Below are 19,169 nucleotides of genomic sequence, written 5' to 3'. Positions count from 1 at the left end.
GGAGAATTGATTGTGTTGTATTGGAAAATTTAGAGTAGGGTAATCAGTAGGTAAGGGTACATTGCAAATGTCTAGTTGAGGTACAATTAAGACTCAGTCTAGGATAGAACGGGTTTGGGGAGTGTGGCTGAGAAACACTATGAGTTACAATCTCTAAAACTTGGCAGGATTTGGACTCGGAAAGAAAAGACCTAAGGAATATCTAAGATTTAAAGCCTGACTTTGGGGGGCTCAAGGTGGGAAGACATTTGAATAAGAAAAGCCATTGACAAGGTAGAAATGGTGGAGAGTTTGGTTTGCAATACTGCTGTTTTGAAGTGCCAGAAAAACATCTGATCTAAAATTGGGAGATAGACTCATCTAACTCTCAAGATGGAAGCTGAGGCTAAGCATGCAGATCTAGGGCTTGTTCTCAGAGGAGAAGAATCTGGAGCCATACAAATAAAAAAAGCACCAGGAGGGAAGAGATGGATAAGAATTGGGTTTTGGATTTGGAACCCAAGAGAATTCTTTCTATCTAGAGAGGAAAGACAAAAATGAAGTCAGAGGGAGGTGGGAAACATTCAAGAGGCATTTGAGGACTTGTCCAGACATGGCAGAAGAACACAGTAATGAAAATAAGCACAGTCAGAATTAAATTTTTTCCACAAATAACTTTTAAAATGTAGATAGTGACAAATGCCTTTACAGAGAAAGCAATAAATTAAACCCTGAGAGCTTAGCATGAGATGCTTAGGGGTGGGGATGTTTCTGGGGAGGGCACTGCACCGAGTTTTGAAAGATGGGAAGTGTTAGACCTTCAAGTATTTGAAAACCATCTTCCATGCGGAGGGGGCAGCATGGCCTATGATCAGGATAGGGATGGACTTGTACAGGGAATAGGAAGAAATTAGATTTCATGAGAATAGCTTTTTCTTTGAAGCAAAACTATGGGCAATAGGACCAGGCAGGCTTATTTGGGATGATTTTGATACCATCCTAAAATATAAACTCATTCAGCAGGAAATGTGAAGCCATGAAAGGTGTTTTAACATAGAGATTTTTTGAGCTTGTGGGGATATTTTTTACTTGCTGTCCAGTGCTGCATCATTGCATCTAGAAGGTCCTTTGGCTACAGATATAGAGCTGTGCAGACCTTATCTTCCATTTCTCCCTAAGCCCAGCCTAAGCATGTTTGCATGATATTTGCAGGACCCACCCTGGGCTAGCTGGTTCTAGGCAGTACCGGGGATATCTACTGTAATGCATTTTGTTGGGATGGTATTGTGCTAGAACAGCCCACACTCAAGATGACATGGAAATGACAGTTCCACAAACAGGTGTGAGATTGGAAACACACACACACACACACACACGATAAGAAGAGAATGCCTCCCCTTTGTTTTTTTTAAGATTTTGTTTATTATTTGTTTATTCATTCATTCATTTGAGACACACACAGAGAGGCAGAGACATAGGCAGAGGGAGAAGCAGCCTCTCTGTGGGGAGCCCGATGCAGGACTTGATCCCAGGACCCCAGGATCATGACCTGAGCCAAAAGTAGGCGCTCAGCCACTGAGCCACCCAGGTGCCCAGAGAATGCCTCCCCTTTCAATGTTCACTCTTGTGATTTAGCTTGTTCAGTCACGTACTTCATCAAATTTTAAAAATGCATATTTTATCTCATGTAATATGTAATAATATTATATATGATGAAAAGAACATTTCATTCACTTCTAATAGCCACCTATTTTGACCAAAATTCTGTCAGTCAATCATGGCCATGTGCTCTTGTGTAACTCACTTTAATTTGGTTTCTACATGAGTAAAATTGAGGGTGTCTGACTAAAGTGTTTCCCACTGCAGTCACACCTCTCCCTCCTCTGCAGTTGGCTTCAGCATCCTCCTCTACACCTTCCTCAAGACAGTCACTACAAATAAATTGGAGATGAAATATACCCACCATATTTGAACTAAATGATATGTAATAATGAGTCCAAGCCCAATATTTTGATAATTTAGAGCCCTATATTTATCTTGGTAAGAGCCCCATTCAAGAACATAAAGTAGTATCTGAAAGCCAGCAAAGGACACCCACTGTGATCTGGCTACCATCACTTGTGCTGACATCACAAGCCTGGCCCTCTTCCTCTGTCAGCATTCAGACAAGGTGGCCATTATTAATTCAACAGCTAGATGATGTGATCTCAGATATGTATCTTGTAGCCTAATGGAAATCTTGGAGGTTCAGACAGACCTGAATTCAAAACCTGAGTCCCAAACTCCTCAGCTGTGTAATCTTGAGCAACCCATCTGGGCATTCATTTCCTCATCTGCAAAATGGGGTAATACTGGTCTCAGCAGGACTGTTGTGAGGATTAATAAAAGGCTATAATGAGAGCCTGGAAGTCATCTTGTAACAAGAGGTCCACCAATGGTGGTCAACATCACCATTCCAAGCTACCGCCAACTTACGTTTCACGTACAGGCGGCCTATCACCTTAGCAGTGCCGTATCTGTTGGAAACTTCACACACATAGCTGCCTGAGTCTGAAGGACGAGTGTTCTCGATGAGCAGCCCTGTCACGGTCTTCTGGAATCTTCCAGAAAGTTCCAGGGGCATATTGTCCTTCAGCCAGCGATAATCTGGCTCAGGATGTCCAAGCGCTTTGCAAGGCAACTCCACACGTTGCCCTGCCATGGCTTTGCGATGATCAAACCCATCCAGTATGGATGGGGCTGAGTTCGCTGGGTCTGAGGAAGAAAAAAAAAAAACTCTTAGACATGGTGAATGAGTTGAAGTGGTAATTTAGAATCATAGGACCTCATATACAGGTTAAATTCTATATACGTCATGCTAACTATTGACAGTAGAGCTTTAAGATTTCATTAATGCACAGAAAGAAAAACCCTACTGGTAGAGATTTCCTCTGCTCAGAATTTTCCAAAGGCTGAAGCAGAAAGCGTTCTGCTTTTCATTTCCCACTAAATAACTAATAGCTCCAGAATCAGCATGCTTCTGCTGGAGTTTCCAGCCTAAGACAAGAACTGGATTGTCTTGTGACCAGAGAATGTCAGACTTCCCCTTTAAAAAGAACAACAGTAGTGGAGATAGTTGTTTGAGATTAGTAAAATTTATTTCATACACTCGAAGAGTCTTATAGTCACTGAATTTGAAAGTATTTTATTTATTTATTTCACAATATTGTTTGAGCCTCACATCCAAGGACAGTATACAGTCAGGAATGGGAGACACAGTGGCCAATGAGACAGGAAATGATGAGGCCCTCATGGAACTTACATCCAATTGCACGAGTGGGGGTGGTGGGCAATGTGCAAGTACAGAAATATATAAAGACGGTGTGGCTTGAAGTAGGTGCAAAGAAGAACAGAAAAGCCTGACACAATAGAGTGTGTGCAAGTGGTTGTGTTGGATGATGAGGGGGACTTAAGGGCAATCTTCATGGATGTCCTTCACAATCGCTGAGGACAGATGAAGAAACGAAGACAATCAAAGTGTGGCAAAAATAAAATGGTTATTACTTACCACACAGCCTTGCTTTTAAAATGCAACGGCGTATAATTCACCTGTTCTCTCAGATGATGTTTAGCTGGTATTATTTTCTCAAGCCCAATGAGGAAAAGAACCAAATGCTCTCAAGATCTGGGTCAGTGGAAACCATTCGGCTCAATGGTCAAGCTTGCTTTGAGGAATCAATGTTCTCAGGGAATATTATGAAGAATGTAAAAATAGAGGTCCCCTTTTGGATGTCCAACATAAAAGTCAGTGACCTTCCCTTGCCCTCTCTCACACTCTTTCTATTCAGAACTTGCACTAACCACATACATGAGCGGTCACACTGGTCTCCACACAGATATACAGAACAGATATGGGCTCCTGGCTCCTGAACTCTATTTTTGCCTTAGTTAGAAAAGCACCATAGCTGTTGCGATCTGCCTGCAGTAAACTCAAAGCAAAGGACTGGATATCTTCTATCCTATTAAAGAACTCTCTGGAATGGCTTTTTAAAGTGAGGTGATTCCTCAGTCAGACACTGGGGGCAGTGAGTAGACCCGAGTGAAAGTGGCAAACCCCTTGAGCAGAAGAAGCTGCTTATGCCAGGGCTTTCCTTTGCGACCATTGGAGATAAAATCCATGACAAACTCCCTGCTCTTCTCGCCTCCCTGGCGCTTTATGAGAACAATGTGAATCTTCTCATGGGATATAATGAATGAACTTAATAATCTCTTAAAGAATATGTAACCGACCGAGTTTCTTTGACTCCTCTGGATGTCTATCATCCACTGTAATGAAAGAATTCCATAGCCCATAATTATGTTCACTCACATGTCTGGGTAGGGGGCTCCAGAGGGATTACAGACATAATAGGCTCACAAAAGCAGGTGCATAGCCCTTGCTAGCAGAGTCCTCATTGTTTCAATCTCCTCCTGAAGGAAGTTAGATGGACCTTGGAAAGTGTTGAAGAGCAAGTATCTTCCTTATGGACTACGTAGTTACAAGATATGTTGCTTTGCTTAGAGTAGGAATTAAGGTTGGTGCTGGAGAAGGTGACACAATGAAGGTATCACTCCTTTGTTGGGTGTGGTTAAATTTTTTTTTTTTTTTTTGTAAAACAAGTCCACAACCCAGGAAACAAAAGGGGCCCACTTCTAACAGCAGTCACAGAAAGCAATACCTGATGATTGCTCTTAAATTTTTGTTCTGCAACTAATTGTTATTAGAAATTTCTCAAATATCCTTAAGATAGTTCTGTGTAAGTCTGACTTTTTTAAAAAGTAGGGATGGGGCAACTGGATATCCATATCAAAAAGAAGAATTTAGAAACCTGACCTCACACCACCTACAAAAAATAAAAAATGGATCATAGATCTAAATGTATGAGTTAAACCCATAAGACTTTTAGATGAAAAGGTAGGAAAACGATATTTATGACCTTGGGTCTGGAAGAGTTCTAAGACAGGACACCAAAAACCTAAGTGGGAAAAAATCAATGTTATGCTTCATGACAATTAAAATAGTTTACACTTTCCAAGATATCATTAAGGAAAAAAAATAAGGAACAGCCTACTGGGAGGACATATTTGCAAATAATATTTCTGGTAAAGGACTTCTCTTCAAAAATATAAAGAACATGGACATATCTATGATAAGAAAGAAAATTTAAAAATGGACAAAAGATAGATATATCACCAAAGAAGATATAAATGACTAATAAGCATATAGGAAGATGCTCAGTGTCATTAGCCACTAGGGAAACGCCAATTAAAACTACAATGAGATACTACTTCACACCTGCTAGGATGGTTATAATAAAAAACATGAATATGAACAAGTACTCATGAGGAAGTGAAGAAATTAGAACTCCCATTCACTCGTGATAAAAAGTGAAATGGTACAACCACTTTGTTTTTTTTTGTTTTTTTTTTTTTTAATTTTTTTTTGGTACAACCACTTTGGAAAACAGTTTGGCAGTTTCTCAAAATGCTCAACTTCAATTTTCCATAGGGTCTACTCCTAGGGATCTATCCTAGACAAATGAAGCCGTGTTTATTCAAAGACTTGTATACAGATGTTCCTGGCAGGAGTTTCCATAACAGCTAATAAGCAGAAAACACCCAAATGTCCCCCAGTTAGTAAAGGGATAAGTGAGATGTGTATGTACATGCAATGGAATGTTATTCAGCAATAAAAAAAGAGTGAACTCAACTGATACACCTTACAACATGGATGAACCACAAAAGATTATGCTAAATAAAAGAAGCCTGATACAAAGCCATATGTTATGAGTATGGTTTATAGGAAATATTCAGAAAGCGCACATCTGTAGAAATAGGCAGTGGATTAGTGGTTGGGGCTGGAGCTGGGAATTAGAATTGACTTCAGATAGGTCACAGGGAGTTTTCTGGGTGGTGGAAATGTTCTAAAATTGGATGACACTCATGTTGCACCACTTTCTATATTTACTAAAATCACTGGCTTGGATACTTAATATCAGTGAGGTTTATGGATGGTAAATTAAATCTCAACAAAACCACTTTACAAAGGAGTGTGGCACATTTCTTCGATAGTTTAAGCACACAATTTAAGCAATGCTTGAGACAGGCTCTCTGGGTGATATTTGGTCATGTATAAGATTAGTACAACCAAAGAGCACTGTATTTAATGTTTATCCTCTTATCTTTCATCTGTTTATATACATTTAAAGATATTTTTTTTTACCAGAAGAACTTGCAAACTCTGACAAGAGTAGAAAAAATAATATAACGCATCTCATATATTCATCACCTAGATGCAAGAGGCATCAAGATTTTTTATCCTCTGTTTATTTCTTTGTAGTCTTTGCTTTTGGTGCTATCATATTGAGTCAAATCATAGAACCAGTCATCTTATCACTCTATCATAAGTATGTTTTTCTAATAAGAATAAAACTTTTCTTATAAAACCTCAATGTCAGTAACATACAAGAGTCATAATAACCTGGTCGTACCATCTAGTATCTATTCCATAATCACTTTCTCCTGATGAACTAAAATCACATCATTATTATTTACAGTTGTGCTAATTAAATCAGCATTATTCTATAATTAACAGCTGTCTTTTGATTTTATTTTAATCCAAAGCAGGCTCCTCCTTCTTTTCTCTCTCATGTCTTTGACTTGTCAAAGAAGCCAGGTGAATTGTTTTGTAAGGAACCCCATGGTCTGAATTTCTTTCTTGATGGTGACATTTAACATGTTCCTCTGGACATTTTTCTTATAAACTAGAATCTATTTCTCATGAGCAGATTAGATCAAATTCAACCTTTTTCCTTTCTCTCTGTATGCATTAACATGCAGCTTTCCCATACTCAGTGAGGCTGAATTGATCAGCAAGTTCAGGTTATCAAGTTTGTCTGAATTAGTTATTTTATTAAGGGTTTAAATGATTTTCTAATTGTCATAGCACCTTCACATTCAGTAGATGTAACTATTCCACAAATAAGAACTTTCCTTCTTGAACTAGGATTTTTTGGTTATTTTGAAATACAGTAGTCATAGGAAAGACAGGGGGAGGATAATTGTGATTCTTTTTAATCTCCAAGTATCAAAATCAAGAATTGGTGCCCTAGTTTCCTCTACATAGACCAATGAGATTCTTACTATTGCTTTGGTTATTATTAAATAGGTATTTGTGTGTGTATCTAAGTATATAGGAATGTGTATATGTGTGTGTGTGTGTATACACACATGTGTATGTTCATAATGAACTCAAAGTTTTTAAATGTTTAATGGTTAATAATCAAATGCAATCATTATTTTTGAAATTCAACTCCTCACACTCTCAGCCAACAAGAGCCTCTTCAGAAGTTGTCCCCGGTATCATTTTGACAAGACCCCATTAATGTTTCAGGCTCATCTTCTACATTCCTATCCCAGACATTATAATCCACCATCCTTCCAAGGAGCCATGGTCCCCTTTAGGAGGAGTATTTAAAAGACACTAGATTTAGATATTAGAGGTCATTGCTGTCCATTGCCTATCGCTTCTGGGCCTTTTCAGTGTAAAGACCTTGGGGACACATTCATAAGAATATAGCAAGTGTGTACTGATAGCTTCTATTGGACATTTCAAGGATTTTATATTTTTATCTTTTCTTACACTGAAAATCTTGGTCCCAAATAAAAGTAGCATAAGCATAATTAACCTCTCCCCATCCCCAATCTTGTTATACATTACAGTATTTTACAGGATGGCATCCCTCTAGGTCCTCCCATGCCACCTGAGCTTCCCCTATCACCCTTAGTAATGCGGAGTCACTCTGAGCCACTCTGACTCAAGTTGACTCCTAAAGCTAGCAGTTCTGTTGGGGTAACTCTGCTCTTCTGAAAGGAGTATTTGACGGATACTTGTGAGATCTTTGAGGAGCCAGGCCACCACTGAGCAACATGGTCATCACTGACTGCTCTCATGGCCATTTGCACTCATCAACTCATCACTCATTCAACTGCAAACTCAGGCAGGTCTCTCTAAGTGTGGATAATACTCCCAGACACTTTTCCCCAGGATCGATGCAAGAGTTGATCGTCTGTTTTGGAGAATTTGCTGACTATTTTGCTGTTCTGTGACTGACTCTGTGGAGTCCCCCTGTTGTGCCCCTTTGCTGCCCACCACTTCCGCAACACTGCTGCCATTCCTGCATGTCGCCACTGCTGTCAGCACTCTGTACACACCAACCCACATTCAAGTTCCACAGGGAGCTGCTGAAGGCCTTATCCATGTGCTTTTTCTTCTGTCATTATACTGGGTCTGTTTTAGTTTCAGGAGGAGTTTAAGATCAGTAAAAACTTGGTCACTAACATGCTCCACATGACCCCAGCCCATGTGTTTATTTTTAAAGACATTTAAATCTAAAGTAAATGAATTTTTCTTTTTCTTTCAAAACTTAGACTTCTAGAATAGTCATCTGCACTCAGTGTTTATGGTCTCATTTTCTAGCATTAACAATTTCCTCCCTAAACTATGTTATTAACATTTCTGTGACAAAAAGTCCCAATAATTATGTGCTACATCCAGAGACTCTCTCAAGAGCCTTTCCATGACACTTGACTCTGTTGAGCCTAGAGCTCCCCCTCTAACCCCAAGCACTCAATGTCTCTAATGTGAGACATTCCTTCATGAGACTGTGCCCTTAGGCTCCTAACTTCCCATCACAAATGCTCATTAGGTGACCTCAGGGACCCCACTCACTTCCACAGTGACCAAGTGCTCATGGGTTCTGCTTTCAATGTTTCAAACATTAGTAAAACTTTCTATAAAAACAAAACAACAACAACAAAAACTTGCAATTAAGAAAAGTAAATTTGCCTCTCCAATCCAAAGAGTTAAATTTGAAAATAAAAACTTAATATTTTAGAGTAGAGATAAAGAAGTCCACATTTCAGGATTCTCTCTCTTTTTTTTCCTCAGTCTTCTTTTCAGATTTTCTTTTTAGGTTTCTCTTTCAAAAAAGATGGGCTTTCAAGATGAATGGATAAAGAAGATGTGGTTTATGTATACAATGGAATATTCCTCAGCCATTAGAAACAACAAATACCCACCATTTGCTTCAACGTGGATGGAACTGGAGGGTATTATGCTGAGTGAAGTAAGTCAATCGGAGAAGGACAAACAGTGTATGTTCTCATTCATTTGGGGAATATAAATAATAGTGAAAGGGAATATAAGGGAAGGGAGAAGAAATGTGTGGGAAATATCAGAAAGGGAGACAGAACATAAAGACTCCTAACTCTGGGAAACGAACTAGGGGTGGTGGAAGGGGAGGAGGGCGGGTGGCGGGGGTGACTGGGTGACAGGCACTGAGGGGGGCACTTGATGGGATGAGCACTGGGTGTTATTCTGTATGTTGGTAAATTGAACACCAATAAAAAATAAATTTATTTAAAAAAAAAGAAAGATGGGTTTTCGGGTTACCATCCCTTAATTCACTTTTTTTGGGATGGAGAAATGCTTATTGCTTCTTTTGCTAAAATTCAATTTAATCTTGGATCCAGATCCACTTTCCAATCCTTCCCTCTTCTTGTCCCAATGCTGTTATGGCATTCCTCTTGACTGCACACAAGACCTTTTCTAGGATATGCTGAGCAAGTGGAATACTGTGCTGTCATTAAAGTCACCATGGACTAAGATCATAGATGTCATTCACTTTATCATTTGTATTTCTCCAATTTTTTTAATGGAGTATAATTTTACTGTACTGATTGTTCTTGCCCTTAACAGAAGCAACAATGAGGAGCTAAAAACAAAGCGTAAAGTAAATTGACATGAAAAAGAAGACGTAACGTAAAGAAAAATATTTTTGAGTGCAAAGGAGAAATCACTTAATTCTGACACTCTTGGGGGATCCCTGGGTGGCGCAGCGGTTTGGCGCCTGCCTTTGGCCCAGGGCAGATCCTGGAGACCCGGGATCGAGTCCCACGTCAGGCTCCTGGTGCATGGAGCCTGCTTCTCCCTCTCCCTCTGCCTGTGTCTCCGCCTCTCTCTCTCGCTCTGTGTATCTCTGATGAATAAATAAATAAAATCTTTAAATTAAAAAAAAGATTATGGTTTAAAAAAAAAATTCTGACACTCTTGGCAACACAGGTGGGCTCAAGCTGTTTTAGGGACACGAATGCGAAAGAGGAACCCAGATAGAGCGAAAGGGCAATCAGTGAGTGTTGAGTGTTGGGGCAACAATGTTTTTAATTACCCCAATGGTCAAAAGCTTTCCAACACTTCTCCCTCACAAAGCATCACTACAAATAAGATAAAGATATTCACACCACGGAGCAGTTTTACCTTCTAAAGCTGAAAGGGCAAAGGTCAGATATTTTGCACTAGATTTCTAGGACCGAGATGGACATCTCATATTCTAATTGGCTCTGTGAAGAGCTAGCACATCGCAGTGTGAGCGGATTGCTTACTTATTTGACAGATGGACCAGTAACAAGCCAGTTGTGAAGATTATGCAAAAGGTTGGTATTCTCTCGAAGTATAAATGCCATAGAGGAAGGCACAAAACTGACATATTTACAGCAGAAAGGAATCAACTGCCTTCAGGCTTTCTTCCCTTGAGAATGATCCTGGAAGGAGGTGGGAGGGAGTGACTAGCCCTTTAACTTTAGAAGTGGGTTATTTCCCCAATATTGTTAGACACCATATGGGGAGCAAGAGGTGTGTTCTCTGTGCTCCCGCCCTTCTCCATTGGAGTTATGCATCACAGGAAGCCTCATGGTGCTCGTGGACAGAACACAAATACACTGGGCAAGAAGGCCTTATCTTCCAAACAGAAGCCATACTGGTTGAAGGGAATATGCAATTTTATAAAACCTGAAATGACTTCACTTGGAATATCTATATTTGTAGCATATAGTATTAGTATTTTTTTTTAAAGAAACTTTAGTTGCTAAAATATTTTTTGGGGAAAAAAAGAAGTCTGTATCTAAATCATGAATTCTTCAAGTCTGGTTGACTCAGGACACTAACATATGAATAACAGAAATGGTAAACACAGTCTTGATGGGTTTTTACCTGATACAAAAAGTCTAGCGCTGTTACTGTGCCTGCTTTCCCCAGTATATCTGTGCCGCGTGATACAGCGGTAGTTATACAATCCATCTTCATTCTGTACATCTTTAATATACAAGGCTCCCGTGGATGTGATGAGAAATCTAGATCCTGAAATAGAAGAAAATGATTTCCTGATTAAAATAGAACAAAAGCAACTCAAATCACATAAACAAAGACATTGAATATTTTTCTTCCCACTTGAAGGAAGCTTAGGCAAAGGCCAATGATAGGAGTGTGTTGGTTACTTTCAGGGTCCAGGCTATTTTAATTTTTCAATGACCCTAAATTAGGAGTTTCAAGTAAGTACACTACACAATAAATATATACTTAGAAAATCTAGTCTCACGAATTAAGTTTTCAGGTCATGTATTTATCTTTAGAGCAACAGAATTGGCATATAACGCATGGGCAGCTAATTTAGCAGATTTTCTCTAATGACTGTTTCTCTCTTACTTAGCATGTGACAAATCCTTCAAGGGAGTATTAACTTTCTTTAGTGAATTTCTACCTTACAGGACCATGAACTTTTGCTTCAGCCTGAAGTGTTTCAAACCCACAAATGTTAGGCCATAAAGCGATAAAATATCTACAAACTTCCCAGGAAGGACTGTCTTACCTCCTCATAATAATAACCAACACTTAACACTCGATTCTAAGACTAAGATCAATTCCCCTGTCATCACTGTTCTGGAGGACTCTGCGGGTTCTTAATCACTACTCCAACAATTGTCAATCACCACTTTCCCTCCTGGGGTGTGTGCCTGTACAGAACTGTCCGCATTAAAAGAGCAAATGTCAGGGCTGCTTTAAGAAGTGTAAAGACAATTTTTCCTTTGAAAATGTAAATGTCTGAAGATAATTTTTACTGTTCAGTTATAATTTGATGATAAAGCAAATGAAGGCAAAGGAACAAACCCCAAAGCGAGCTGTGGCGCTCCTATGGTGAATAACCCAGGACACCACTCTCTGACACTGTTAGACTCTCTTACAATGAGAGAATTCTAGTAGAAGGATAATGCGATTTTCTCTCTTTAGGGAAAGACTAAAATGCCAATAATTTACCTTTTTTATTGTTTGTTGTCCTTAGGTTCATTTGAAATTTTTCTTAAAGATTTATTTATTTATTCATGAGACACACACACACACACACACACAGAGGCAGAGGCTAACATAAGCAGAGGGAGAAGCAGGCTCTTCTCAGGAGCCCGATGAGGGACTCAGTCCCAGATCTTGGGATCACGACCTGAGCCAAAGGCAGCCACCCAACCGCTGAGCCACCCAGGCATCCCTCATTTGGAACTTCCTTTGGTTTATTTGAACCAGAACTTACCAGGAATTTTAGCTCTCAAATATTTAAGTTATAAACACAATTCCTATAGCCCTTGATTATTTCTTGTAAAGACCATACTTTATTCATAGGTTAGTTGTTCACATAAAATAAAAATGGCTAATGATTTCTTATGCAAATAAGAGCAATTCAAAAGGGCATGAATAAGTAAAAAAAATCACAAAACAGATGAATCTAGAATAAGCTTTTTAAAAGAATGCCAATTAACCAAAAACAAACAAACAAAAAAAAAAGCAAAAAAATCTTGAAGGAAAAAATTCACTTTTTAAACTGTTTCAGTTACTTATTTAAAAAATATATTATAAATATGCTAAATATCAGAACAGCTAGAAAAGCAAGTTATGTATATTTCTAGATATTTTTGCGTTATCCTCTCCCAAAGAGAGACCAACTAAAAATACCTTTTACCACTTGTCATATGTCATCACACACCAGCATTTCCTACCAATAAATACTGTGTATACTCAAAATATTTTTTTCTTTCAACGTATCTCGCATACTTACATAATGTTTTAATAACCAGCTCCTTTAAAGGACTGAACAGTAGAAAAGAGGAACAAAAAGATAATGTATGTAATTCCTGTCACCTTTCTAACACAGAGCAGTTTCATTAGAATTGACAGGCCATCAGCAGTGGTGAAATGTAAGTGGAAAGCACTCTGTGTACCGCTGCTCAGAAGTGTTGGGAAATGCACGAGGATGGGGCAGCCGTGTGCATTCATTAGGCTGCCGATTCCTGAGAGGGCTCTATTCTCCAGGCACATTTAATTTAATCACTCACTTGCTCCTGTAATATCTCACTTTTTTTTTTTTTGTTACTCACTTAGCATGCCAAATAAAACCCTTAAGACACGTTGTTTCAGAAGAACTTGAACCTTATTTGTTTTAAACATTCCTGAGATGTTCACAGGACGAAGGGATTGACCCAATTACTGCACCTCATTTAAACCAGCTCCGTCTAGCCCCCCATTTCCCAGAAACCCCTTTTCAAAATCGATCAACATTTTAAAACAAAATAAAGATGAAGAACAGAAGCCCTTGACTAAGAGATGACCTTGGAGACCCACGATCCTGGGGTTCAGTCTGAACTCCCAAGATGTGTGGAATTTTCAGGGGCAACGAGGGCATACAGAGTCTTTAGAGCACCAGATGTCTTGTCTCCATGGTGATAAGAAATCATCTCAACTGCTCCCTAACTTGCCACCGCATGCCACTTCCTGACTTCCTGCCTTACACCATCGGAGCCTTTTGTATCATATAGAATAAATGGTTTGTTCACATCCTGAAATGGGATTAGAGAATGTACTTCTGTTAAAATAAGCAAACATTAAGAAACAAAATGTTGATATCAATAAACTCTGAAGCACACACGCACGCATGCACACACACACACACACACCCCTTTGCTACTCACTCCTGTCTGATAACATACAACTGTGCAAAAAGCCAAAATTTTATAAGTGACTTTATTTCCCTTGGAAAACACAGTGCATACTTTGTGTCATGTTAAGCACATTGCACATCAGTCAACTGAACAACAGTGAATGATTGTGGGGTTCATCGTGGACATCATTTACTGAGCTACACTACTGAGTTATTAGAGGGGTGTCTCAGAGCCTATCTTGGCTTCTCAACATGCACTAAATGGCTCCCAGATGTTTAAGCCCCAGTTCTGTTTTTAATAATGTATCTGCTCCTTCCTTTGCTACAAGGCAAACCAAGAATGATTACTTCTCTCTGCCCTCCCGTGTCCCCATGAATACATTCACAAGGTGATGCATTCGGTCTGCAGAGAGGTAGAAACTAGAGATACCACAGCTGTTAGAGCTCTCCATAAACTAAGAGTTAGTGAGGCACGAGTAAGTGCCAGTTGGTTCTCCAACATTATGGACGAGAACTTGTACGTCAGCGCCACTAACAAACCCACAGTTTGGTACCAGATCAGGCAGCTCAGCACAGAGACTAGAGGGATATTTCCATCTAGAGACATAAAACCAGCAAATCTGTAAAATTGGGAGTATTATAGGAACACTCAGAGTAGAAGTCCTACAGCCACACTCCTGCTGCTGCTGCTGCCATGCTGAGCAGTGGAGAAGGCCCAGAGAGCACCGGCTCCTGAGGCTCAGACCTAGTGCCTTTGCAAGTTTTCTGTGCAATAGCATCAGGGGCAGAAATTAAAACAGCAACGGTTCTAGACACCCATTTGCCCAGTTACGTATAGCTGAAGATCTGAGCTGCAGAAATCAGGCATCAGAGACCTCCAGAAGCAAGCACATGGATATTGATTCTAGGAAAACCAGAGTCGAATGGTACGCCACTCACTGGGCCAGCACTCTCCTGGGCTCTGGGGATCCAGAAAGGAATGCGACACAGTCTCTGTCTTCAGGGAGCTTATGATCTAAACAGCTTTAAGTGTTAGGGTTGGAGACATGGCATCAATGTGAGAAAACAGGATGGGAGGGAAAAAGCTGGGGTGCAATCAGGAAACCTCATCTCACCTGGATGGAGGTAACTATTACTACCCAGAGAGGAAAGCTGTATTATTACCAAACCTGCCTATACCCTTGCAGATTGCTCTGACATAAATAATTAACTTTATAACTTTTTTTTTTTAGATTTTACTTATTTATTCATGAGAGACACACAGAAAGAGGCAGAGACACAGGCAGAGGGAGAAGCAGGCTCCTTGCAGGGAGCCCAATGTGGGACTTGATCCCGGGACTCCGGGATCACGACCTGAGCCGAAGGCAGATGCTCAGCCACTGAGCCACCCAGGCATCCCTTAATTTCATATGTTAAAACTTCCTTTATCAATCATCTTGTTCAATCTATTCAGCGAATTTTTTTTTCCTCATTCTTTGAAAGAATCAAGCTAAAAAGATCTTTTCCTTGGTACCAAATAGAACAAGCTCACCCACCTGGAAAGATTTCTCATTGCGGAAGAGAAGCGCTGGGTTTTGGAATCCGGTGGCTCCGAATTCCAAACCTGTCAAAGTCACTTTCCAGCTGCGTGACCTCAGACAAGACATTCAGCCTCTTTAAACTTTTGCATGTTCATCTATGAAAGACAGATGGTGAATAGCATCCTCTTTGTTCAGGTGTTGAAGCTTAGACTGATGCCTGGACATCATCGCACAGATAGTCCTGCATTACGTAGGATATCTGTAAAAGCGTCATGTTTGCTATCCTGCTGTTCTGATGGGATAGATCGGTCATCAGTCTACCTACAGGATGTACACAAAGCTGCCCAGGGCCATCAGCCTGCCCGAGCCAGGCAGGGAAGAGCCCAGGTACACGGACTTAATATGTGATTATTCATGTACTTGCTAACTTCCGTGAAGCCAGCCTCGAGATCAGAAAAAGCACCAAAGTGGAAATAACATGGCTAAATTTTGTATCCCACTCCTGCCACGTGGAGCTGTGTCGCCACAGACAAACTACTTCCCGAATCCTGGTGAGCCAGGATCACACGACAGGGTACTTAGTACCAGGGTGCAGAGACACAGAACAAGGCCCACGGAGTTGCTTCCTACATCCGGTGTGGGGCTGTGGGGCAGCAGAGGGCTGTACAGACATCCTCGGAAAGCCTTCCTGCCACAAACGGGGACATTCATGGAAACTCGAGGTCTTTCCTCTGTCATCGTTAACATGTGATTGGGATGAGAATCCCAATTTCTGGCACGAATCATGGCAATTCTCTGGCATGTTTGTCAGTATCTAAACGTAAGACACGTACTCTGAAGTTTTCCAAATTAACCATTCCTTACCCCTCATATCTCAGCCAACACAAGGTCCTTCTGTTCCTTCTTCTAAAATATATCCAGAATGGTCCATTTCCCCGTCTCCGTAACACACTCAGATCTGGGGGGGCCCAGTCTTCTCTCACTCTGTTTCCAGTCCTGCTCCTCATCAGCCATGGTCATTCAGCACAGTACATCAGGCAGGTCATTACTGTCAGTTGGGTCCCACTAGACCGAATTGTTCATGGTGGCTTACGATGGTTCAGGCTTTGATGGTATTTCCAAAAGCCATTCATCCCCTCTCTCCCTCTGCCACCAGGACCCAGCCACCCTGGCCTCTTACTGGCTCTACCTGCAAGACCTTGTGTAATGAAACCTGGCTGGCTCCTTCTTATCTTTCTGGCCTCAGGTCCTAAATCAACTTCCCACATTAACTTATCCATGGTCACTCCTGCTCACAAGAGCTTGATTACATCGATGTGAGGTTGCCTTGTGTGTGCTTAAGATGGCCTTAACATTTCTCTCCTCTAACCAGAACAGCAGAAACATGATTTGTCTTGCTCAATTTTTCATCTCCATTACACAGAGCAGTGCCTAGCTATGCTATCTGGAAATATTTGTTCAAGAGATGGGCGGATGAAACAGTCTATCATTGCTTGTATACAAAACGTCTCCTCTTAAGTCTGGGTAAAAAAGAAAGCAAGCTGAAATACCTCTTTTTAGGTTTCAGCATGAAACTTCCTCATGCATAATACATAAAAACAGTATTTTTCCCCTCTAGGAGTGACTATAACATATTCTTATATGAAAATGAGCATATTTTAAGATTTTGATGTTAATTATTCTTTCATTATGCTCTCTGGCTTTTTCCTGTGCAGCCGAGCTGTTAGATCTTCAATTAGGACAATACTATTTTCAGGAAGATTTTAAAAGCATATTTGATTTTTCACTTAGTCAGAAATATATCTTAGGGTCTTTTTTTTTTATTTTTTTGCTACTGCAATCTGAACTGAGTTAATAGTAATTAAAAGAACAGATGGTTCTTCTAATAAGATGCCAAATGGTAGCATAACACAATGAAACTTTTATCAGCTGTGCCTGCCACCTCCAGTTGACAGCCAACTGTATAATAAAACTGAGCTTTGTCCCGGGCAGTTTCCATAACAGCCTCTGATAAATAAGAGGAAGACTAAAATCTGAGTTTGAAGTATATGGCAGTAGAAACAAGAGGAGACTCCAAAGGAATATCTTAACTTTTTTTAGTGTGAAAGTTGAATTAGCATTAACTAAAATAGAAGTGGAACCAGAAAACAGATATAGATAGATATAGATAGTATATTTATATAATCTATGATAATCTTAAAGTTATGACCTTCCTTAATTGAGATGTAGACGAGAATAGAATTGAACTCTTCACTTGGTTCTGAGGTAGGTCTGTGGTGTGATGTGATGGGTGGGTGCCGAGCCATAATTAGACGCAGGTGTGAAGGAGCTATAGCCATTGCTTGGGCAACTGAGTGACCTGGTAAAAATGATCATTCAAAGAAAATTATGCTGAAAGCTACCTATAAGGGAAAGTAGTAGCCCCTTAAGATGAGATTTCTAATCTGGTATTATAGGTTGAAGTGTGTCCCCTCCAAAATTTAGAAGTTAAGGCCTAACCCCCAAGACCTCAGAATATGGCCTTATTTGGAAACAGGCTCATTACAGATGTAATTCGTTAAGATGAGGTCATGTTGGAGCAGAGTGCACCCCTAATTGAATGTGATAGTTGTCATAAAAAGTAGAAATTTGGACCCAGAGACACCTGGATATTGATACCAACCCTAATCAGAGCCAGCAGGTATTGCATGCTTAGTATGAACATCCTATGTTCTCACAACAACCCCACGAGGCTGGTGCTATTATTATTCTCACTTGACAGATGAGAAAAGTAAGGAACGGAGATTTAGTGACTTGCCCATGTTCATACAACTTGTGGTATCCCTGCCTGCGTGATGCCCTGGAATCATGGCTGGAAACGCACACCCTCAGCCACCACACTCCCTGGCTCTGGGTTGTGGCCCTGGTGGGACAGCAGAGCACAGGAACAGGGTAGTGGAACAGAAGTGACACACCCAGAATTATTTAAACTAAGGAATCAACAGAACAGGGATGCATGAGTGTCCACTTTGGCTTAAGGAGTGATCCTGAGGTCCTGGGATCGAATCCTGTATTGGCCTCCCCTCAGGGTTTCTGCTTCTCCCTCTGTCTGTGTCTCTGCCCCTCTCTCTGTATCTCTCATGAATAAATAAATAAAATCTTAAAAAAAAAAAGAATCCACAGAACTGATTAGGACAAAAAGTGCTCCAAATGCTCAATCATCTTTCATTTGTGGTACGAAATGCAAGGAATTTCATTTGTGTACAATGCAAGGAATGTCTTTCATTCATTTTCATCTTTCATTTCATGAGCTCCAAATGCTCAGTCTGAGAGACCCACAGGATGATGGTGGTATTGGCAGGTGGAGAAGCCAGGCAGGGTGTCTATTTTTATAGGGAAGACATGCTGGGTCACTTAGGGTGTGTGATGAGAGTCAAGCCAGAGGCAGAGCTTCAGGATCAAACTCCACACACCGTGAAGCCCTTTATGTGAGCTCATGCCCAGGAACACACCCCACCCTGGGTCAGGAGTAGACGAATAGGGCCAGGAAGACATGGCAAGAGAAAGGAGGGACAGAAATCCAGAAGGATGTGGGATTATGAAACCGGGGGTGGGGGAACTTCTAAAAAGGACGGTGCAGACGTCAGCTCTGCGTCTCCCTGTTTGCATAAACTAGAATACACATGCAATCTGAAAGAGCCTCCATGTCCTCTTCTGTACAACGGGGCAATACGACCCCCAGAATATTGTGATGTTCAATAAAAATGTCCATGTAAGTGCCTGCTGGAGAAAGGTGCTCTAAAGTCGTTGTAATCTGCAATAAAATATCATGATAAAGTATCCCACTTGGCTG

At 40.5% G+C, this 19,169-nt stretch overlaps 1 protein-coding gene across 1 annotated transcript in view; it reads right to left on the bottom strand.

Moving 5' to 3' along the window:
• Positions 1-16,075, bottom strand: part of DSCAM (DS cell adhesion molecule) — a 310,241-nt gene extending 294,166 nt beyond the window's left edge. The window contains exons 1-3 of the mRNA XM_041734699.1: positions 15,916-16,075; positions 11,048-11,194; positions 2,455-2,733 (exon numbers count right to left, since the gene is read on the bottom strand). Of these exons, the coding sequence (XP_041590633.1) occupies positions 2,455-2,733; positions 11,048-11,194; positions 15,916-16,075 (586 nt within the window). The remainder of the gene's footprint in view (positions 1-2,454; positions 2,734-11,047; positions 11,195-15,915) is intronic.
• Between the last annotated feature and the right edge of the window lie 3,094 nt (positions 16,076-19,169).

This window comes from Vulpes lagopus, chromosome 20, assembly GCF_018345385.1.
Source record: "Vulpes lagopus strain Blue_001 chromosome 20, ASM1834538v1, whole genome shotgun sequence".
NCBI lineage: Eukaryota > Metazoa > Chordata > Mammalia > Carnivora > Canidae > Vulpes > Vulpes lagopus.
This window is presented reverse-complemented; position numbering and strand designations above follow the sequence as displayed.